Here is a 25,254-nt window from a genome sequence, read left to right as displayed (position 1 = left end):
TTGGCATCCCTGGAGTAATAGGATGCATAGATGGGTCTCATTTTCATATATTCACTCCAAAAAGAGACATTGAGCATTTATTTTATTGCAGAAAGCATTTCTACTCACTGAATGTGCAAATGGTGAGATATTAAATTTTAATATACCTCACTCAGCACCGATGGCCTAACAATTAATTAATTACAATAATTATGTTGTACAGTTGCATCTTCATCCACATTTTTACATTTCAGATATGTGACAGTGAATGCCGAATTATTAATGTTAATGCAAAATATGGAGGTGCTACCCACGACGCATTTATTTGGGAAAATAGTCAAGCCAATAGATATATCCAGGACATAAATAAAAATAATGAACAAGTTTGGTTTTTAGGTAGGTAAAAATGTATTAACCAATTAGAAAAAGATATGTTGCAAAATACTTAGGGCAGCAGGCAAGTTCCAGTAATTAAAATTTACAGATTTTTTTTAATAACTTATTCTTTAAATAAAAAAAATCCAGGTGATTCTGGATATCCACAGAGGCCTTGGATGATGACACCAATCCCAGATGCTCCTGAAGGTACGCCAGAGGCAAAATATAATACCATCCATGGGAAAGCCAGAGTTGTAATAGAAAATACATTTGGTACACTTAAAAATAGGTGGAGATGCCTTTGTAAGGACCGGACATTACACTACACCCCCGAAAGATGTGCAACTATAATTATGGCATGTAGCGTTCTACACAACTTAGCGATAGATTTTATGGTGCCCGATCCTGAAGAAGATGTCATAGATTCTTTAGAATTAGGAATATCAGCAGTTTCTTCAGAAGAACCTCTTCGCGATCATGGTTCTAGAGATGATTTGATTCGCGGTAGAACACTAAGACAAATATTAGTGGATAGAAAGAATCAATAGACTACACATTGTTAATAATTAATTTAATTTTCCATTTTTTTTCTAGGTTTTGTGTTACCATGTGTCATAAGAGAATAATTGTATGAGAACTCTGTCTGTATTTTTTTTTCTTTATTTGTAATTTTAAACTCATTGCACAGAGTGTTAGGTCTTAAATTGTTTTTTATTTGTATTTTCGTGTTGTTACTTTTAAGCTCTATATTGTATTTTATAGAACGGTGTTGTCGCTAAGAGACTGTACATGTGCTGTTATTTTAATTTGAATTTTTGACGGTCATAAAGAGCTGTTTTGCAGCCAAGTTTTAGTAATTGGTTTTTGAATGTAGAAATGGTTTTTCTTTTGTGATAAATTAATTTCCAGATACTATTCCACTATTTAATAAAAAGTATTTCTCTATGAAATATAATTAAAAGATCTTAAAATAATATATTGTCTAAGTTATTTATTAAGCTAATCTTTATCTACATATACAAATAAAACTTAATAACAATAAACAAACAAAACAATAAGCCTAACCAAATAACTTACTATTAGTTGCATATTTGGCGAAACAAATAATGTCCGATTTTATACACTTTTATTCGCCAAATATGCATCCAATACCTTCAAAGCTTCTTTAAAAAAATCCAGCCATTTAGCTTGCAACTGCAGCTCTACATCACGCTGTCTAATCCTCTCTCTTTCTAATTCTTCCGCAACTCGATCACGCTCTCTTTCATACTGCCTTGCGGACCCCTCACACTCCTTAAATACTTTTAAAATTTCATCGTCGGCTTTCTTCTTTTTCTTCGGCGGCTTCCAATGTGTGTCCATTGAAGCTATTGAAGGTGGTAGTGGATGCGCGGGAGGTGGAGGTGGAGCGATTGAGCGTTGGCTACTTGTTCCCGGAGTATTCCAAGTATCTGGCAAAATGATGGGCATTTAGGTAGTTATCTCGACTTAATGTGTTAGTTTTTAGTTTTAATGATTGAATTATAAATCATTTAGTACTAGTTATTTCAAACTCAAAAGGTAATCTAAAGTATTTAAATTAAAAATATACCAACCGTCAGCAGCGGGTGTTAGTTTTATAGGTATGTCATCAACAATAACTTCATTTATTGTTTTTGTGTTTGTTTCTTGTAGATGAGTACCTGACAAGCTCTCTTCCTCCTCAACATCAACCTAATTTTCATAAAAAAATTACATTAGGGAACACACATCATATGTTTCAAAGCAGTGCTAACTACTACTTATGTTTTTTTTTTATCAAAAGTCTGCTCTTGAGGATAATCAATAATGCAGATAACATCAAACTTCAAGAGACTAACAAGCATCATAATTCAAATAAATAATGTGGTAAAAACAAAAGCATGAGATTAAGTCATGCACCACTGCAAAAGAATTTTAAGTGTAACTATACTAACAAAAAAGAGCTTAAGTGGTGACCCTTTTTTGTTATTCTGTTATTCTGGGATTTATAAAGAGGTAGGTCCTTCTCATAGAGAAAACTTTTGACCACATTCAGTCCCGTTTAGGAATATAATATTCACATAATTCTTCAATGGTTACCAAGCTTATTGTATTTCTATGAAAATATACTATATGTCCAGTCATGAGCAATATGATAAGTACACAATCCAAAAGTTGAACACTTGACTTATATCAGTCTGAGGTAAAAACTATAATTTTAGTAACTATTTAAATAAACATAATTATCTTTGCTTGTGACTGTATAATTATGTGCATCAAAAATTGAAAACTAAACTCATTTTAAATGTTACAAAGAAAAATTCTTAATCACACCTGTATGAAGCCAGCTTCTTGTATGGGGCTATTCCAGTAGCAGCCTGCACCCCAATTATATTCATAACCCTGGTTCTAAGTCGGTTAATGTTAATTGAAGCGCAGGCCCACCACCTGTACCATGAGCTGACCTATTTATTTTGGCCCACTTTCGTTTCACGTTGTTTTTGAAATCACTCCAAACCTTAATATGAATAAAAAACACCACACCAATAATAGAGAAGGATGCCCAACGCCAACATAAAATGCATGCAATGAATTTCTACTTGTGAGATGAAACTATAACCATGGATAAAGATTTGAGACATACCTTTCGCCACTTTTCCTCTGTTCTAGAGTCGCCTGTGCCATCACTATTGAGCATATCCGAAAGCTCCTTCCATTTTAGCTGTACATAGTGTCTACCACGAGGGCCTCCGCTGGGTTTATACAAGTCTCCATGCCTATAATAATTTAAATAATTTTATAATTAAACGACTGTCTCCCATTCTATCTGGTATACACTTAATTTTAGACCTACATAAATATCATAAATTAAATACATACCCCATGGAAGTTTATTTCAATTTGATTCAAATTTGTTAAAGAACTATCAATTTAGCTTACCATTTTTTATGACCCAATTGTATAAATACACTACCTTTTGATTCATAATAATATGTATATTTAAATTTTCCATTAAAATATCATTTATCAACTGGTATGTTTACAATAACATATTAAATGAAATTTACTTACTTTTCCATGAATTCCACCATAATTGTGTATTGTGGGTGGCTGGTTCTCATTTTCTAAACTTCAGTGGTTTTGTAACTGCGATTGTAAACCCCGTTAACACTTTTAGATGTAAAGTAATACGAGTTCTTCACTTCACTTCAAAACAAAGTTGTCCTTGAATGAGCTTCGCGGCACAAAATGTCATGTCGTTCGTTTAGGAACACAGTTTCAAAATAAACAAAGTTTCAGTATTATTGTTCGAGATGTAACTGTGTAATATAAGTAGCATTCATTAATGAGTCATTTTTAGTGTCCAATACATCCTTGTCAAGTTCGCACGTCTTTTTATTTCAAAATCCTAAAACAAGAAAACTCAACCTTAACTACATCAACATATGGTCCAAAATCGAGCCGGATACAGCGACGAGTTACGTATTAAAACCGAGAGCCGAGAACAAAAGAAACCGATAAGGCGGCTGAGTACCTGCGTGAATAGTGCAAGATTTAAATAAATTAACTAATTGGTGTAATAACTGTGCGACGTATGAAGATAGTTATTGAACTGTTTTCGTAATTACAATGGTTTCGGAAGTGCAAGAAGCGTTGAACGTGGTGGAACATATCGCAAAGACATTAAAGAATACAGAAGTGAATCTAAAAAAGTCTCCAAAGGCTAGATTAACGCGAAATTACGTTGAAACTCGCCTCAAATGTATAGAAGAGTATTGGGAGAAGTATCAAATTGCTTACAACAATATAATACGCAACGCGCCGGCCGCAGCGAAAATACCCTACATTGAAAATAATGAATTTTATGAACATGAAGAATTATATATTACGTTAAAATCAGATTTACTGGGAACGGCAGTGGCTAGTGTTAGTGCTCCAACGCAAATATTGAGTGATTGCCAACAAACACGTGTGATTTTGCCGAAAATTCAATTACCTACGTTTAGTGGACAGTATGAAGTCTGGATGTGTTTCCATGACCTATTCAATACACTTGTGCATATGAACAAATCCCTGAGTAACGTACAAAAATTACATTACTTGAAAACAAGCATTACGGGAGAAGCTGCATGCATATTAAAACATTTTCAAGTAACAGAGTCCAACTATGAAAAAGCATGGGACACATTAAAAGCAAGGTACGGCAACAAACGCATAACGATTAATGCTGTTATGAGAAGATTATTTTCACAAAAAAAGATATCGTTAAATAACTCGAGTAACATCAAGAATTTATTAGATACAACTCTTGAATGCTTGCATCATCTCAACAATATAAACGTGAATACTGATAACTGGGACCCAATTATAATATTTGTGATAGTGCAGAAACTAGACTGGGAAACGCACAAGGATTGGGAAGACCATGTAAGCAGCAATTGTAAGGATCTTGATAGTCTACCCACCCTAGAACTTCTTAAACAATTTCTAGAAAGCCGTTATCGTACTTTGGAGCTCACAGAACCACCTAAAACAAAGTCAATATCGGCTCCCATACGAGAGAAGACGTTTCATGTTACAACAAACGAAACTAACAAGGCATGCAAAATGTGTAACGAACAACATACCCTCAGCCATTGTAAAGTATTTGGAAACCGTACACCGTTACAACGTAGTGAATTCATCAAATCAAACAACCTGTGCTTCAACTGCCTTGCACCGGGACACTCTGTAAGGCATTGTCGTATTCCAACATGTTGTCGACTATGCAGAAGACGTCATCACACTCTTCTTCACGAACCGATAGAGAAGAATACAACCACAACGGGCCACAATAAGAACCCGACACTAAACCAACCCGAAAATATCAACCACGTAGTTCAGCTCAACCTAGAATCAAAATGCGAAGACTTCAATCTCGAAGTTAGAACATACGTAATGTCTAAACCACTCATGACCAAATTACCATCCCACACTATTAGAACAAGCAACTGGCCTCATCTAGATGGACTGATCCTAGCTGACCCAAACTATTTCAAGCCCGGCGCAATTGATCTCCTCCTAGGTGTCGACGTGTATGTCCAAATAATAGAAAATGAACTAATCGAGGGTCCGCCCGGGTCACCAAAAAACAACCCTTGGGTGGATTCTATTCGGTAAAATTGAAGATACAACAAAACAAAAGGAGTCAATTCTCGTCATGCATCACCAGATTATAGTAGAAGACTTCTTAAAAACACTTTGGGAAGTAGATCAAGATACAAAGAGAAAATATACAAAGGAAGAAAAACAATGCGAAAAATTCTACGAAGAAAGTTACACAAGAGACAGTAGCGGCAGATACATTGTCAGACTCCCTTTCCGTACAAAAGAACCTATATCACCGGGTGGAAATACAAGAGAGATAGCAATGAAGCGATTAATTCAACAGGAAAAAAGACTGCAACAAACACCAGAGTTCAAGAAAGAATATGATGAGGTACTAGAAGAATATTTAGTAATGGGACACATGACAGAGATACCAATAGAAGAAATCAGCAAACGTTCTGTCTATCTACCGCATCACGCCGTCATAAGAGCTGATAAAGAAACGACTAAAATCAGAGTAGTATTCGATGCGTCTTGCAAATACAACAACGGTGTATCTTTAAATGATGAGCTTATGACAGGACCCGTATTGCAAGAAGATATGAGGAGCATATTTATGAGATGGCGGATGCATAAGATATGCTTCGCAAGTGACGTTATAAAGATGTATAGAATGATTAGGTTAGACAAACGAGATACCGACTACCACAGAATACTTTGGCGTCGCAAAAACATACAATCAGAAGTCAGTACGAAATCAGAAGAAAATATACAAACAAACAGAGAGGACTCTAGCAATCTTGCGGAAGTCAAGGATTACAGATTAAATACAGTCACATTTGGGACAGCATCTGCCCCATACCTCGCAGTTAAAACGTTGATGAAGCTTGCAGAAGATGAGGGCCACCTCTATTCAGATGCTGCTAAGATAATTCGAGAAGATTTCTACGTAGACGATTTGATTTCGGGTTGTGACACTGCAGAAAAAGCAATAGACATCAGCAAGCAAATAATTACTATCCTTCAACGAGGCGGTTTTGAACTCCAGAAATGGGCTTCTGACGATAACAAGTTTTTGAAATCTATAGATGCGAGTAAAATCACAACAAAAGCGAATCTAGACATTAAATTAGACGGCATCATTAAGGCTCTGGGTTTGTCATGGAATTTCGGAGAAGACGAATTTCGTTACCAACTCCAATTAGAACCGATAGCATCAACCATTACAAAAAGAACAATTCTGTCAGATTTACAAAAAATATTTGACCCACTGGGGTGGATAGCACCCAGTGGCGTGCAATCCATAGAGACAAAAAGACACTGCCTACCCTGAGAAATTCAGATATTATAGGTACATAATTACTATCCATAAAATAAACTTACCCGGTGCCAGTTTTTGTAAAATTTCAAGACAAATTGCTTTGTCTAAGTTTACTGCAAGTTCTACTGGCATTTTATTATTTGGGAATGGTCTGGCTGTCAGTAGAGCAGATATTATTGATTGTGTTGATTTAATGTTAAAATTAAGTGATAAAAATAAATGTAAATTTATATTCTGTGCACTGCCCTACTCTAATTGTTTAACTTATGAGCAGAACATGCACATTTATAATTTGAATTTATTGATTTATAACATTACATGGCCTAACCGAAATTCGATATTGTACTTTGATACAAATAAGTTTTCTAGGTCCTTCAAACTGACTCAATACAGTATGTATTTGTCACGTAATTGTAAGCGACGAATTGCTAAATTATTAGCATATAATATACCAGATTCAGGTACTCATGTACCCAAGAATTTTGATAAAAGTTAGTAATTGTACTAACAATTTCTTTACATCTAGCTGTTTAAACAGCAATTAGAGACAACGGGGAAGTTGCATGGATTGAAAGTTATTCATCAAAACATGCAAGGTCTCTCCGGCAAAGAATTAGAATTAAGTTTATTTATTGAAAATTACGATGTTCAGGTGTTATGTTTAACTGAACACTGGTTAAAAGACTACGAGGTGGCGGTATTTAATAGCGTCCATTATTCCATACAGAGTGCGTTTGTAAGAAAGAGTGCTATTCGCGGAGGGTCACTTATTATTGTTTCAAACGAAATTAAAAGTAAAGAACGTCCTGATATTGTTAACCTTTCTGTCGAGCGCACTATTGAACTGTCCTGTGTGGAACTAGAGCAATACATAATAATTTGTGTGTACAGACCCCCTTCAAGTGATTTTAATTTATTCGAGTCTGTTATGGAAGATTCGCTTTCTAAAGTTAAATGTAATAATAAACAAGTTATAGTTTGTGGGGACTTCAATGTAAATATTCTAGAATTAGCTCCAATTTCTATCCGACTTTTGAACTTGTTCAAGTCCTTTAATTTAAAGAATCTTTTTTGCGAACCAACTAGGTTTACGGCCTCTTCTGCAACTTGCATAGATAATATATTTAGTAGTTGTGAAGCAAATAAAACATTACTCTTAACTGATATTACTTCTGACCACTGTGGCCAACTTGCTTGTTTTCCCCAGTTACTTTTTAATAAATTTATTAAGGTGGTCAGTAGACCTTACACAGCGCATCGTTGTTCCCGTTTTCAATATCAAGTCCAAATTGCGGCCATCACTTTTGGACTCCTCTAACCCTAATGCGCTTATGGAGCATTTTTTAATGTAGTTAAAAGCGAGTTTGACGTAACTTTTAAGTGTAAACTAGGCAAGTCAAGTGCAGTTCTGCTGCCTCATTTAACCAATGGGCCACTACTGGTATCTACAAGAGTCGAAGTAGGCTGTATGAGTTATATGGCATGAAAAAATATAAATTGACACAGATTTTATAGATTATGTTAGAAATTATTCAAAAAATTTTTAAGAAGGTTTGTAACTCTGCTAAGTCTAAGTATATCAGCGAAAAATAAAAAACTCTTTAAATAAAGTAAAAGCCACGTGGAATATTATTAATCAAGAAACTGGCAAAGCTACGAAACGTGACAATAACTTAGAGATTTAACCAAAATAAAATTAGTTACTGAAGCTAATGAAATCGCCACTATTTTCAATAATTTTTTTGCTGATATACCAATAACAACAAACGAGTGCTTTAAAATCATCATCACTTGATGCAAAAAACTTATTACGAAATTGCGTGCCCAGCTGTGATCTTCTTTTAGTTTCGAATATGTGACTCCATTAGACATTACCAATGTTTTTAATCACTTAGTCAAAAGAAAACCGAAGATCTTTGGGCTTCTCGGTTAAACTCCTAAGTAACATAATAAAACATTGTTGCACCCTCTTTAGCCGTCGTCTTTAATAAATGCGTAGACGTAGGTGTCTTCCCGGACTTAATGAAGCATAGTAAAGTCATGCCGTTATTTAAGGCAGGTAGTAGAAGTGATATTAGTAATTTCAGACCTATATCAATTTTACCAGCGTTCAGCAAGATTTTTGAAAAAATAATGTTAAAAACAACTTCTACATTATTTCAATGACAAGACCCTCTTACATAGCGAGCAATACCGGTTTTACAAAGGGACGTTCAACTACCGATGCCGGTGTAGCTTTACTAAAACACATCTACGAAGCTTGGGAGAACTCTCAGAACGCTATTGGCGTGTTCTGTGACCTTTCAAAGGCATTCGGTTTGCGTCCGGCACGACTCATTAATATGCAAACTCGAATATCAAATCAAATCAAATCATTTATTCATTTGCGAATATGGGTACATAGAAGTTCTTAAATATTATAATACTGCACATTGACCATATCCCACCTACAAGGCATGCAAACTACACAATTTTAAAAATCACTGCAGACATAAAACATTGTTTTGTTAAATCTAAATCTTATACAATCTTAAGTTATCCTCTAGGTATTCTGCCACATTGTAATATGCTTTCTTAATAATAATATCTTGACACTAATCTTAAATCTATCTATATTGTTATTTCCCGAACGGATTTTGGTAAATGGTTATAGATACGTGGAGCCATACATAAAATGCTTTTGTTAAATAGTGCTGTCTTGTTTTCTGGTAAACTTATATTATAATTTAATCTTTGGCTTTTTAACTTTTTGAAGTAGTGCATGTTTTTTCTAACGAACATTAAAACCTCTAATATGTATATGCATGGTAGTGTGAGTATACTTAATTCTAAAAATGATGGCTTACAACTCTCTGTTTGCTTAATATTGGTAATGGCTCGAATACATTTCTTTTGCGCTTTAAAGGCAGCTTCTTTATCAGTGGAGTTGCCCCAAAAAATAACACAGTACTTTAAAAGTGGTGCAACATAGCCGTGATATGCTGTAATTAAAGTTGACCTATTGACCATTTGCCTACGTATATACAATGCATAAGAGTATTTATTTAATTTAGAGCATAGCTGTTGAATATGATGTTTGAAGTTTAAATTATTATCTATATTTACACCTAGGAACTTTGTGGCATTTACTTCATTTATATTTTCATTTTTGTAAATAATGTTCATGTTTGTAATTTTATTAACTTTGTTTCTAAATGTCATGAGATTAGTTTTGCCAAGATTAATATGTAAATTATTTGCTTCTAACCAATCTATAATATTGTTTAGAGTCGTATTAATGTCTGATTCCATTTGCAATCTGTTGTCGCCGGTGAAAAGGATTGTACTATCATCAGCAAATAAAACTGTGTTGTATTTTGTTATCTTAGGAAGGTCGTTTATATGTATATATAATAAAGAGAAGTGGACCAAGTACACTCCCTTGTGGAACACCTGATGTAACCATTCTACATGCTGATGAGTAGTGTACTATTTTTTTTACATATGGACATACTCTAGTCACTTGAGTTATTTGTGTTCTATTTGATAAGTAAGATTTGATTAATTCATGAATATTCCCTCTGACCCCGTAGGCGCATAACTTATCAAGCAAAATTTGGTGATTTACATAATCGAAGGCCTTTGTAAGGTCCATATATAGTGCACAGGTTTGCTTACCCTTATCCATTTGGGTGTATGTAGTTTGGAGAAAATTATATACAGCTATGTCAATTGACTTGTTTTTGCGAAAACCAACTTGCTCACTACAAAATAGATTATTTGCCTCAAAATATTTATAAATGCTATCATGTATAACTTTCTCAAATATCTTTGATAAAACTGGCACTAGAGCTATTGGGCGATAACAGCTCATGTCGTATATGTCCTTTTTCTTAAATAGTGGCTTTATCACTGTTAACTTTAACTTACTCGGAAATTCTCCCTTTAAAATACTAAGGTTAATTATATGACTCAGAATATGTGACAGTTTTACAGAAACATGTTTCAGAATTTTGGTTGATAAATTATCATAGCCGGTACTATTTGTATTCTTTAAATTTCTAATTATGTCATCAACATCTTGTGGTATAGTCGGAAACATAAACATTGACCTTGATTCAGGCTGAATATGGTATTTAGTGTGATTTGGTAAAGAACTTGTGTCTTGATCTATGTAAAAGTTATTAAAATGGTTAGCGATTTCTTCAGGGTCAATTATTGAATTACCATTGACAGTTATTTCTTGGATTTGATCTTTTGGTAAATTGGTTTTATTAGCATTGATTATCTTCCAAGTAGCTTGTGATTTATTACGAGCAGATTTAATGTATTCATCATTACGAGACTTTTGGGTAAGCTTGATAATACGATTTAATAATAATAATAATAAATAATAAATAAATGCGGACAACATCACATACATTGTTCTGAATCCAAAGTAAGTTGCTAAAGCACTTGTGTTATGGAATTCAGATACAACGAAGGTACCACAAACACCCAGACCCGAGACAATGTACAAATGTGAATTTTTACATTGACCCGACCGGGGATCGAACCCGGGACCTCAGAGCTAGCGACACCTTGAAACCGGTGCGTACGCCACTCGACCACGGAGGTCGTCAGCGATTTAATCGTGATGATAATGATACGAAACTAGACTTGTTGGACTCCGTTGGTTTTTTCCTATATTCCCATAAAAGCTCCCTTTTACGTTTGCAGCATACTTTAAGACCCTTTGTTATCCATTTCGGTCGTGACTTGGCAAATATTTTTATTTCTATTGTTGGAAAACAGAGATTATAGAACAGGCAAAAAAGGTCATAAAATTCATTAAATGCTACATTTGGTTCAGAGCTCTCAAAAACATCAGTAAATCTGAGGGAATTTATGCATTCTTTAAATTTATTAATATTTTCTTTAGAATAATCACGTTTTTCCATATTCCACGATTTAAGAATAAAACTAGCTCTGATTGGACATTTGAGCATCTGCGCTGTGTGGTCTGATAATGCTAGTTCAGTGACCTTTGCTGTACATCCTTTGATGTTAAATATTATGTTATCAATACATGTCTTACTTGACAATCGTGTCGGTTCTTTAATGCCTAATTTTAAATTATAACTTTCTATAATTTGCCGAAATGTAGTTGATTCATATGTTTTTTTGAGCATATTAATGTTGAAGTCACCGCAAACTATTACTCTTTTTTTATTGTAACAAAATCGTCTTAAAAGAGAATTGATATTTGAAAAGAAATTATTTATATCTTCTGCACTCGATCTCGGGGGCCTATAGATGCAAATTATTAATATTTTATGTTCAGTTAATTCTATACCTGAGCATTCAATGATGTTTTCAATCGAATATTTACTAATTTCATGTAATGGAATATATTGTAGAGATTTTTTTACCAGGATACAAGATCCACCGCGTCGGTTTTTTCTACAAAAACAAGAACCCAGTTTATACTGAATGTTTAAAATACTTAAGTCATTTAAAATCATATTGTGTTCTGTAACGCACAAGACATCTATAGGTGTTCGTTCATTATCAAAAGTTAATGATAAGAGATCGGACTTGGCGATTAAGCCATTTATATTTTGGTGCAATATTGTTAGGTAATTATAGACGCAAAAGCTGATTTGAAGTAGAAGTTAGGTTCTCATTTTGTAATGTCTGCGAAAAATTATTATTTATTTTATTATTTACCAAAGAGACCTGAGGACTTATATTATTATTTACTTTTTTAAAATAGTAAGGTATTGTTCCTGGATTGCATTGATTAGTTTTATTATCTGTAAGTGTAGTTTTGGTTGTGTTAATATCGTTAGAATTTACATAACAAGCATCTAAATAATTAATATATTTTTTTAATTTTTGAAAAATTATATAAATCCCGAAATTGTTTATTTTGCCCGTATTTTTGGAGAACATGGCATATGTGTATTTTAGGTGTTTATTAGAATCAAATATGAACGCATATTCGAAAATTTCGTTACTTAAATGTAGATGATGGTTAAATGCTTCAACTCTCTTATTAAACAGAATTACATTGTTATGCAGTTTAAAATTAGGGGCGCAGATAATGACATTAGTATGTGTTATTGTTTCGAGCTTACTCTTCATGTAGTTAACTAATTTTTCGTAGTTTGTGGATACAAGAAAGTCCTTCTCACCTATAAGAATTATACAATAATCTTCAAAAGTGTAATTTAAAACCTTAATTTCCAATGTTGATAGAAGATCCGATAAACTTGCATTTGGCATGCAGTAATGACATATTTTTGCATTCTCAAAAGTATGTTCCGCAGTTTCTAAGATATTATTAACATTATTGCTACTTATTATACAATATTTTTTGAGGATTCTTCTTTCATAAATACTTGAGTAACATTGTTTAGTTGATTTTGAAATGCGTTGAGAAAACGATGCGTCCTCTGTGTTTGGCAGATTCTTCGAAGCCTCAGGCATATTAGCTGCAGTGTTGTTTAAATCATATTCAGTTGACGGTAATGTAGGTGACAGTAGTGCGGAACATTTTGGTGGTGTACTACATCTTTTATTTCGTTGTTCTTCCATTGTTTCTGTTATTAATGAAGTTTTAAGGTCTTGGTTTTCGGAGCGTAAATGTTTTATTTCTTCTTGAGCATTCGTTAATTGAAGTATGAGGGATTCTATTTGAAGCTTGAGTTGACAAATTTGCTCACTTTCGTCGTCCGTTAGGTCTTCATTTAATTTCAAAGATGTGTTAGTAGCGCCATCTAGCGTTGCCCCACTCATATCATTATATTCCTCACTTTGTGATATTGGTGAGTGATTTGTAGACCTTGTTTTGCTGGTTCTAAACGTGATATTTTCAAAGAAATTCATTCTTATAACTGGTATAGAAATTTAATAATACGAAAAGAGATTTCAAATTTTACTTGGTTTCGAACGTGCGACCAGTTGATCGATGACCATCAGTAGAAGTAAAAAGCGGACCTCAAATTCACTTGACCATCACAACATTAATAAAGTAGCTCAAATTTTCCTTCCTATAGTTGAGGTTTATTTCCAAACAATGACGGTTAATGGAAAAAACGAATTTGCATTTATGAATTGTAAACAACTTTTCAAATTATTTGGTAAATTTATAAATGTTTGTTATTTCACTCAATACGACGATTTTAATGTTCGGATAGTACTGTATAACTGTTTTGCGGGTTTTAATGAGTTGTTCAAGTTAATTTCACTTCATAAACAACAGGTAATAGCGGTTGCAATTCAAATTACTGTATGAATCACTTTGGCACTTATTTTTCGATTTTTCACTGTTACTATTATTTTATCACTATGATTCGTTTATTGTTTTATAATGTTTGTAAATAAGGGGTTTTTTATGAAAGTTAAACTTTGTTTTAGTTTGAAAACAGTCACTTTTTGTATTGTTTTGTCATTGCTCACAAAAATTTAAAGTTTTTTTTTTTTCTTATATTTCCACTTTTTCTGTACATTAACACTTACACAATTACTGTGACTTAATAACTACTGAAAGTTTTATGTATGGACTAAGTTTCATACACTTTTATGCACTATTTATATTTTTAAAGGGTTTTTATTTACGGAGCACTTTCACTTTACGTTTGTCCACGTGCAGCGCCACCTAGCGATTATGGTATCAAAAATAGATCACTGGATTTAATTAATTCCTATTTGAGTGATAGGGTCCAATGTGTAGATGTTAATGGTAATAAGTCCACTGGACTACCTGTGAAACTAGGGGTACCCCAAGGTTCAATACTCGGCCCATTTTTATTTTTAGTTTATATTAATGACTTACCATTCTCTTTAAAAGGCATATGTGACGTTGTGCTGTTTGCAGACGATACTTCTTTAATATTTAAAGTTAACAGAAACAGAAATGACTTTAAAGAAGTAAATAGTGCACTTACTCGGGTCACACATTGGTTTTCAGTTAATAATTTAGTTTTGAATGCCAAAAAAACCAAATGTGTTAAATTCGCGATGCCTAATGTTAAGAATCTTGGGCCAGATATTGTTATAAATAATGAAGTGCTAGAGACTGTAGAATCAACGGTTTTTCTCGGCATTACAGTTGATGCAAAATTAAAATGGACGGCGCATATTGCTTACCTGGCGAATAAGCTCAGCTCTGCCGCTTATGCGGTTAGAAAAGTTAGGCAGATTACTGACGTGGACACAGCTCGTCTTGTTTATTTCAGCTACTTCCACAGCGTTATGTCCTATGGCATACTTCTGTGGGGTAAGGCGGCTGATATCGAAGCGATATTCGTCTTACAAAAGCGAGCTGTCAGATCCATTTATCAGCTAGGCTCTAGAGTTTCTCTTAGGGAGCGGTTTAAAGAGATGCCTCATTTTAACGGTAGCATCCCAATTTATTTTAGATAATATACTATTGATACGAAAAAATCTTCACTTTTACTCGAAAAACAGTGATATACATAGTATAAATACACGGAATAAACATAAGTTAATTGGTACATCGCACCGTTTACACAGGGTACACAACTCATTTGTGGGATTTAGTGTTCGCCTCTACAATAAACTACCTCTCACTTTATTGGAACTGCCTTTTAGCTCATTTAAAACAACCATTAAGGATAAACTATGCAAGAAGGCTTATTATACAATAAATGATTATTTAAATGATGAAAATAGTTGGTCGCCGTGATTTACACAGGACGGTTTAGTGTGGATTAATGTTTGACGTGTATGATTAGTATGTAATTTGATAGACATAGTCTATGTGTGTAACATTGTGTTACCTATTTTGTTTTATTTTTAGTATAATTATACGCATACACGTATATATTATTTTTTTCAAATTTTGACGTGTATAATTTTATTAATTATAAAATTCAATGATGTAGCAATTTATGCCACCTCCGTGTTCAGGGCTGTGCCAGGTAAATCAACGTTTGGGGTATTTCTTTCTTTGAGTTTTATTTTATTAGCCGGCAGCAGATACGTCATGCTCCCTTAGTCGTCACTGCCTGCGGTGGCGTCTTGGGTCGGGTCACCTCCTTCCCTCAAATATGGCGAGGGAGGTGATGGCTGACCCTTGCGTCATACTCGTGAACGGGTGCTGCTTGCGGTGACTGGTCGGTCTGCTGACCTTGGCCTTTGTACTTACAGTTAAATTTCGTATTGGATTAGACACTTATTTTGTTATTGTTCTGTATAATAATAATAATAATTTTGTAATGGGAATGACAGCGTGCTGCTGGGGAGTTTGTTGCACCGTTTCTTCTCTCACAGCAAAAGCACTTAGGAAGCGGTGATGGGTGGGCGAAACTGGGTGCTGTCCAATGTAACTTGACCTTCAAAAAGTGCTACTTAGTAGCCTAATTTGAATAAATGAATTTTGATTTTGATTTTGATTTTGAAACAATATTCGTAAAACACGTATCAGCGCCATCTATCTATTACACGTTGTAACATAATCTATCAAGGGAGGATTATCAATATTTCAAAATTAGTACACTTTTTTGCCGAAGTGCGCCACCGCTGGCACCGTTTTCCCGTTGGAAAGACACTTCAACTCGATGTCTCAGTGACGTAGGTACTTTAAGCATGTGTGCGTGTGACAGACTCGTAGTCATGACAATGTGTCTATGTCTGTTTTCCTATACATATTTGTCACACAATGTCAAAATAGTCTGCGTTTTGTTAGTGTGTGTGATAAAATAGACACTGCCTTTGCACGACAAAGAAAGCGGATGACATGAGCGGTTATGTTTTGACAGTGATTATCGTAAAGTGAGCCGCAATATTTTTCGATGCATTTTTGTTTTCATTTGTCATAATTCGTTTTCTGGGTCGTTGGTTTTTAAGTTATTTGATACTAGCTGTTGCCCGCGACTTCGTCTGCGTGGTTAGAAGATATAAGTTATGACTTTTTCTTCGCTCCTATTGGTCGCAGCGTGATGATATACATATAGCCTAAAACCTCCCTCGATTAATGGTATATTCACCACAAAAATATTTTTTCAATTTGAACCAGTAGTTTCTGAGATTAGCGCGTTCAAACAAACAATCAAACAAACAATTAGTATAAACATAGTACATACATAGTATATACATAGTAATTAATATATATATAGTACAATTAGTATATAGATGCCAACGATATCTTCGCTACGTTTCATCGATTTTTAATTTCTCGCGCGGAGATTTTCATATTACGATAACTCATTACCTATTAACATTTATGGCGTAGTGTAAAAGGCAATTTTGTTCTATATTACATGCATAATATATCTAACTTATTTATTTGGATAAGGATTAATACTGTATTGTTAAAAAGAGGTTCGTAAGTAACCAATAATTTTACTGTATTAAGAAAACACATAAAAATGGTTATTGTGGGTTATCCTTGGAAGATAGACATATACCACCGCAGACTTTTTTGTAGATCTATTAAAGAGGTACAAACCCGCCATACATTGTTTTGTTGTAACTCAAAAGGTTTTGGCAGCGTTCTCGATGAAAGCTCTCGAATGGCTTAATTTTTTCCGACATGTTTAACTAATATCGCTGTAATATCGTCAGTTTACACAAAACCTAAACTTATTATACACTAAAACCTTCCTCAAGAATTGCTCTATCTATCGTTGAAAACCGCATAAAAATCCGTTCAGTACTTTTCTAGTTTATCGCGAACAGACAGACAGACAGACGCGGCGGGGGACTTTGTTTTATAATATGTAAGGATAAGGATAAGGATAGCTGTTGCCCGCGACTTCGTCTGCGTGGTTAGAAGATATAAGTTATGACTTTTTCTTCGCTCCTATTGGTCGCAGCGTGATGATATACATATAGCCTAAAACCTCCCTCGATTACTGGTATCTTCAACACAAAAATATTTTTTCAATTTGAACCAGTAGTTTCTGAGATTAGCGCTTTCAAACAAACAATCAAACAAACAATTAGTATATACATAATACATACATAGTATATACATAGTAATTAGTATATATATAGTACAATTAGTATATAGATGCCAACGATATCTTCGCTACGTTTCATCGATTTTTAATTTCTCGCGCGGAGATTTTCATATTACGATAACTCATTACCTATTAACATTTTTGGCGTAGTGTAAAAGGCAATTTTGTTCTATATTACATGCATAATATATCTAACTTATTTATTTGGATAAGGATTAATACTGTATTGTTAAAAAGAGGTTCGTAAGTAACCAATAATTTTACTGTATTAAGAAAACACATAAAAATGGTTATTGTGGGTTATCCTTGGAAGATAGACATATACCACCGCAGACTTTTTTGTAGATCTATTAAAGAGGTACAAACTCGCCATACATTGTTTTGTTGTAACTCAAAAGGTTTTGGCAGCGTTCTCGATGAAAGCTCTCGAATGGCTTAATTTTATCCGACATGTTTAACTAATATCGCTGTAATATCGTCAGTTTACACAAAACCTAAACTTATTATACACTAAAACCTTCCTCAAGAATTGCTCTATCTATCGTTGAAAACCGCATAAAAATCCGTTCAGTACTTTTCTAGTTTATCGCGAACAGACAGACAGACAGACGCGGCGGGGGACTTTGTTTTATAATATGTAAGGATAAGTCGATAAAAGAGTGAAAAATTGATTAATAATTGTGAACTTTCAAACGGCGTGTGCTCATAACACAAAAAGTGCGATTTTAAAACTATTTTTCTGTGATAAAAACAAGTGTTTGAAATAGACAAAACTACGCAAGACATCTAATAAATTAAGGAAGGTGAGTCAATCGTTCAAAACAATAGGTAGAAAACATAATGATTTAAATCTAACGAGTTGCTCGTAGATACCTACAGAGAAATCGCTTGTTCTGTTTCCCTATCCATTTATTTTAAACTATACTTAGATTTACTTCACTTATCTAAACTCATTTACAAAAAATTACAAAAATATATCTATTTAGTACCTTTGACACGATTTATTGGTAAGGTTCCCGCTTGGTACCTACTTCAACGAAAAGGTTATTTTCGTGTTTACGTACGTAGTTACAATATTACGATAGGTATGTTGCCAATAGAAAAAAGTTTAAAGAAATGTATACGTTATTGACTACCTGCGATTCAATGATAAATGATCTGACGAAAAGATAGCTGTAAAAGTTTAATATTCAAATACGTTGGCTAGGTACACTAGGTAGGTAACTACAAAGTTTACCGCACAACATTTTAAATCCGGCTGGCCTTCTGTCCGTCTGTCTTTCGGCTGTAGGCATGAACGTTGATAGTTATTTAGAGAGTAAACAGTTTCATAGATCACCGAGAAAGCATCATTTCTTACGGTCGTGAATTTGATGGGTAACCTTTATACATTTTGTACCAACTGTGAGAGTCGCGAATCAGAATCGCACTTGGCCGTTTCTTTTTGCCTACCCTGACTAAAATCTCTGTGCACGCCACTGATAGCACCAGCCATAGTTACTGCAAAGATTCTAGTACAAAGACTGTGGCTAGAAGGAGTGATTTGGGACCAAGAAATCGTATATGAATTGAGAAATGAATGGAAGCTTATTAGAGACGACTTCAGAAATGTTAATGAGATAGTAATCAAACGCTGGATGAACACTATAAGCAATGAAAAAGAACAAGTCACGTTACATGGATTCTGTGATGCATCAGAGAAGGCATACGCAGCTGTAGTATATTGTCGTGTAAAAACAAAAGATGAAGAGATAAAAACACATCTTGTCGCTGCGAGAACGAAGGTAGCTCCAGTAAAAACAATTTCTCTGCCACGGCTGGAATTGAATGGAGCAGTATTACTATCAAAACTACTACAAAACGTTAGCCAAGCTATGAGAATACCGGCTGAAAATGTATTTGCCTGGACCGATTCGACAATCGTCTTAGCATGGCTGTTTGGAGAACCAAATCGGTGGAAGCCGTTTGTGGCAAATCGAGTCGTAGAAATCCTGGAACAAACAAATAACAGCCAATGGTTTCATGTTCAATCGTCGCATAATCCAGCTGACATAGCATCAAGAGGTTTATCTGTAGCGGAATTAAAACACAAAATGTTATGGTGGAAGGGACCTAACTGGCTAATGAGTGACCCTATCGAACTTATCAGACCTCCAACATTATCCATAGATATAGAAAAAAAGAAGACTGTAAGCTCTAACGTTCATGTAACAGAAGGCGAAGAAAAATGTATTAAATTTGAAAATTATGACTCTCTCACGGAGCTGTTAAAGGTAATAGTTTAATGTAAGAAATTTCTGAGTATGAAAAGAGATCAACAGAAGCTAGAATCTGAAATCACAACAGAAGAAATGCAAATTGCTCTCGATATCTGCATAAGGCAAGTACAAGGCGAGGAGTATCCAGAAGAAATAGGAAGGCTGAAACAAGGGCAAGCTGTAAAGACCAAGAGCACATTGAATACATTGAACCCGTTTATAGACGAGCAACGTATCCTCAGGGTGGGCGGAAGGCTAAGAAACGCTGACGTCGATGAGAACCTGAAACATCCCGTGATACTAGGAAAAAGGAACGGTCTCGTCCCTCTCTTGCTGGCTGATGCACACCTGAAGACGATGCATGGTGGAATAAATATGATGATGACTTACCTGATGAGTAAATACTGGATTGTTGGCTGTAAGAGTTTAGTGAAGCAATACATACAAAGATGCCTTACCTGTGTGCGACAGCGAGCTGCAAGTAGGCAACAAATGATGGGTGACTTACCTGAACAGCGTGTAACCCCGGCCCGCGCATTCTCTCGAAGCGGTGTTGACTTTGCAGGTCCAGTGTATGTGTTGAATTCTAGAGGAAGAGGAGCTAAAACTCGCAAGGCGTATATTTGCATCTTCATCTGCATGGCTGTCAAGGCAATACATCTGGAACTTGTCAGTGATCTCACAGCTGACGCGTTCATTGCCGCGTTCAAACGGTTTGTTGCCAGGCGAGGAAGGTGCTATGAGATATGGAGCGACAACGGTACCAATTTTGTGGCAGCTAACAAAGAATTGTGTGCAATTTGGAAAGCAGCAGAATTTGAATTTCCCGGTCAGATTGTCAATCAATTAGCTACTGAAGGCACGCAATGGCATTTTACGCCACCATACAGTCCCAACTTCGGAGGGCTGTGGGAAGCCGGAGTTAAATCTGTAAAACAGCACCTAAGAAAAATTCTTACTTCAAATTTAACATTTGAAGAATTTACGACTGTGCTCACACAAATCGAAGCATGCTTAAATTCGCGTCCATTGACACCTATACCTACAGACATGGATGTAATAGATGACATACAGGTGATCACGCCGGGACATTTCCTGATTGGAGAAGCACTAATTAGCGTCCCGGATCGCAGCTACGAAACTGCTAACATCAACCTATTATCCAGATGGCAACATACTCAGAGATTGGTTCAGACATTCTGGAAACGCTGGCAAACTGAGTACTTGACTCGACTTAATCAACGGCCTAAATGGTTAAGGAAGACACCAGACTTTGAGGTGGGCGATATAGTGTTATTAAGAGGCGAAAACATGCCCCCTAGCAAGTGGCCGCTTGCACGCATTATAGAAAAACATCCCGGACATGATACCATGACGCGGGTCTACACGCTCCGGTGTAATAATAAATATATTAAAAGATCTGTTTCCAGCTTGTGTGCATTGCCTGTAAACAATAGGGATTAATTTTTATGTTTGAATGCACATTCCACAACTTCGTAGTCAATTAATAGTACATACATTGTAACATTATGTCACTGATTTCAATTGTGCTATTAGTTTTTATAAGTATTGTGATGTGATTGTTTAATTTCATATACATAGATAGTTGCACCTATAATGAACTCTATATTTTGAAGCCTAAAAATTGTGTGATTAGTCTAATGTATAGTAGAAGACTTTTTTTTATTAATTGTCTACTTTAGTTATTTATGTAAGCATCACCTTTTATATACCCACTGTTAGTGCTTTTAAGTATCAAATACTTTAGAATTGCTGTTTATTTAATTTTGAGAAAAGGCCCTCACGGTCCTTTTGGTGGGCGGCATGTTCGAGCTGTAACTGTGTAATATAAGTAGCATTCATTAATGAGTCATTTTTAGTGTCCAATACATCCTTGTCAAGTTCGCACGTCTTTTTATTTCAAAATCCTAAAACAAGAAAACTCAACCTTAACTACATCAACAATTATATTAATTAAATACACCATTTATTTTAAATTAATATTAACTTTTATTACTGGTTCGTTGTTAAGCATTAATATTTAATTGGTTTTAAAGTTTTAAAGGCAGTGAAATCACTACGAACAAAATACGTTATAGTTTTTGAACGAAACGTTCAATCAATTTTACGATCCTTCGTTCAATGTTGTCCCTCCTTACTTACGTTAGTATGACGTCACTATCGAAATCGTATCGAGGTCTCGATACGATTACGATAGTGCTTCGTGCTTCCTACTTTAGTTGTATTCCGTTATCGTATCGTCAACTCGATACGTTAACGATACGAAACTTACAAATGTTCGTGCTAGGGGTACAGGTCGTCCTGCGAAAGTTTGTATTTTTGTGGAATCTCTTCTAATTCCCAAAATTTTGTAACTTGTCGTTTATCTTCTGTACGGGCTACCATACTCAGTATTTTAACCCCATTATTTGTATTACTTGGGTGAAATCCGGATGAAATCCATCCGAACTCTGTATTTTGGGCGATTATCCCGTCGTGAAGTCTTTCGAAACCCTGTCGTAATATTTTACTGTATTCTTGGGCGCCTAATATTATGTCTATTGGTCCCTTTTTGTAATATGTTGGGTCTGCTATAAGTATATTTTCCAAACTTTTTTCTTGTAATTGTTGTAAGTCATTCTTTGGTAATGAACTCGTTAGTTTTGGCAACACAATAAGCGTTACTGGTAGCTTGCAATCGCTAGAGTATCTCTAATGACGACCTCCGTGGTCGAGTGGCGTACACACCGGTTTCAAGGTGTCGCTAGCTCTGAGGTCCCGGGTTCGATCCCCGGTCGGGTCAATGTAAAAATTCATATTTCTACATTGTCTCGGGTCTGGGTGTTTGTGGTACCTTCGTTGTATCTGAATTCCATAACACAAGTGCTTAAGCAACTTACTGTGGGTTCAGAACAATGTATGTGATGTTGTCCGCATTTATTATTATTATTTATTATCTCGGCTGCAAAGTTATGTCAATTGTATAACTTGACGTTTTTGTTTTTTCATCTCCAATACCTTTTATTTCGGCTTGAATTTTCCGTCGTGGATAAGATAATATTTGTGCTACTTCTTCCGTGCAAAATGATGCTTCGGACCCTTGGTCACACAATACTCTTAACAACTGCGGCATTCCATCGTAAGAGGTAGTTCTTACTAAGGCAGTGGCTAACAAGGTAGTATTTTTCTAACTACCTAACAAGATAGGCTTGTTGTTGCAATCTTTTGAAAATTTTCCAACATTGGCCCTTTTGAGGTGGTCTTGTTAGTGTTTACATTACTATTATTTTGTAATTGTGCCCTAGATTGATGCAACAGTGTATGGTGCCCCTTACGATGGCAGGTTTCACATTGTTTATGCACTTTACTAATGCAAACCTTTTGATCGTCGTGATTTAAGCAACGTTTGCACATTCGTTTTTCTACAACGGTCTTGTATCGATCATTGACGTTCAACGCCTTGAAACTAGGGCAATCATGAATGTTATGATCATTGTTTTGACAATACCAACATCGTTTATTTCTTTCTGAGTTCAGCTTTGGTTTATTACTTGATTGCAGATTTGATTGGTGATTGTTATCACATAGCGATGACCCGTCAAAAGAATTGAGGCATTTGAACCGATTTTTCATGAATGTCATCATCTCGTCAAAAGACTGGATTTTATTTATGTTTTGTAATTGATCCTCGTACTTTACATTTGTATCTTCGTCCCATTTTCTACTGATTATTCTTAACAATAGAGGGCCTCATGACGATGTATCGACGCGTTGGTTTTTTAAAGCCTCTAGACATTCATTTACGGTGTCATGCATATCCCTTAATTGTGCCGCGTTCGCTTTTTTCATTTTAGGTAAATCTAATAATTTGTCAATAAACTTTGTTGTAATAATGCGTTCGTCTTCATATCTCTGCGCAAGCAATTTCCAAGCTGTTTCATAGTTCACCTCACTAATTGTTAAGTGGCGTATTAATCTTGCTGCGTCACCTTTTACGTGTGTTTTGAGATATTGCATTTTTTCTGTCGAAGAAATTGATTTATCTTCATGAATAATTTTTCTAAATAAATCCTGAAATGTATTCCATAGTTCCCGGCGAATATTAGAATATTTATTCGCGGTAGTTTCCCGGGTAATTTTGATGAGATAGCTTTTTCGTCCGAGTTTCGGAAGATTTTTTCTTCTAATAACTCGTATCACAATATCAAATTCTCTCTGAGTATTTTCGTAATAATTGTCTTTAAAGTAACTGTTTTCCAGTGTACTTTCGACCATGAGTAGTTCGATGTGAGTATCCTCGATTTCAGTCCACTGTTTTTGCAAAGTCTGCAGTAGTGTCTGTAAGTGCCAAATAGGCTTGTTTTCGGTTAGTATTTCCTTTGCCTGAGATCTTTTCTTTGATAACTGTGACATTCGGAATAGTTGAATAAATAGTTTTGGGCTACTGACAACGTCCTGGTTTTCATCTTCTTCTTCATATCTGGGTTCGCAAATACTTTGTACGTGTAGCAGTCTTTCCTCACATTTTCTAAGGTAATCGATTCCCTCGTCGTAGTATTTCTTTATAATACCAAAGTAGTTAGTAGTAATGTATTTATGACTCGATAACACCACTTGTTCCAGTAGTCGTGAATGGTTTTCTTGAACTCGCTGGAAAATTTCATCTAATGTCCGTTTTCTGTCATTGATGTATTTTTGTGTTTTCCTTGTAGCTGAGTCCTTTTTTAAGTTTGTTACTATCCTTCTGATTTCGTTGTAATCCGCTTCTTGGCTCTTGACTAATTCGTTGATTTCCTGTATCTCCATAGTGCGCTTTTTCTTCTCTTCAAAACATTCCTAAGTACCCTAGTCTAATAGCTAAACGTGTACTTGACGTATCTGCGCCCTCGTTATATGTATAATGCGACTTCTCAATCAACTGGTGAGACCCGCTTGTGGGAGGCCAGTGACCGATCCGCAACGAAAGGCTTTCTAACAGAATACCCAACTACAAAGTCTTTCAAATTACTGAGAAACTGATGTTATGTTGATTACACCAGCCCTCAGCTCTCTGAAGTGTCAGTTTGTCTCCTATAATCCCTACGGGGGATAAGAGGACCGCTTGGTACAATGCTTCGAAGGACCAAAATGTACAACCACTCCTTCTACAGGATGCGGTTGTACATGAATATATGGTAAATTAAAAGAACCTAATCTAAGACCTATAAGCCCTTCAGTCCCTACGATCCTAAGTCCTATAAGCCCTACAGCCCTAACCTACCATATACTTTGTAATAAATAC

The 25,254-nt window shown here is 35.2% G+C and overlaps 3 protein-coding genes across 3 annotated transcripts; all 3 read left to right on the top strand.

Moving 5' to 3' along the window:
• The first annotated feature begins 9 nt into the window (after positions 1-9).
• LOC113506076 (putative nuclease HARBI1) lies at positions 10-905 on the top strand. Its single transcript, XM_026888936.1, has 3 exons — positions 10-122; positions 234-375; positions 505-905. The coding sequence occupies exons 1-3, from the start codon at positions 120-122 to the stop codon at positions 903-905; spliced, it is 546 nt and encodes a 181-aa protein (XP_026744737.1). The 5' UTR covers positions 10-119.
• A 4,644-nt stretch (positions 906-5,549) lies between these two features.
• LOC113506065 lies at positions 5,550-20,012 on the top strand. The gene is made up of 2 exons (XM_026888923.1): positions 5,550-6,723; positions 19,196-20,012. Exons 1-2 carry the CDS (start codon positions 5,558-5,560, stop codon positions 19,998-20,000), a joined length of 1,971 nt encoding a protein of 656 aa, XP_026744724.1. The 5' UTR covers positions 5,550-5,557; the 3' UTR covers positions 20,001-20,012.
• Positions 20,013-20,018: 6 nt separating this feature from the next.
• On the top strand, positions 20,019-21,437 carry LOC113505987. The gene has a single exon (XM_026888853.1). The coding sequence runs from the start codon at positions 20,019-20,021 to the stop codon at positions 21,435-21,437; it is 1,419 nt and encodes a 472-aa protein (XP_026744654.1).
• Positions 21,438-25,254: the final 3,817 nt, after the last annotated feature.

Source organism: Trichoplusia ni, chromosome 28 (assembly GCF_003590095.1).
Source record: "Trichoplusia ni isolate ovarian cell line Hi5 chromosome 28, tn1, whole genome shotgun sequence".
Lineage (NCBI taxonomy): Eukaryota > Metazoa > Arthropoda > Insecta > Lepidoptera > Noctuidae > Trichoplusia > Trichoplusia ni.
The sequence above is the reverse complement of the archived record's forward strand: the minus strand, read 5'-3'. Positions and strand labels throughout refer to the sequence as shown.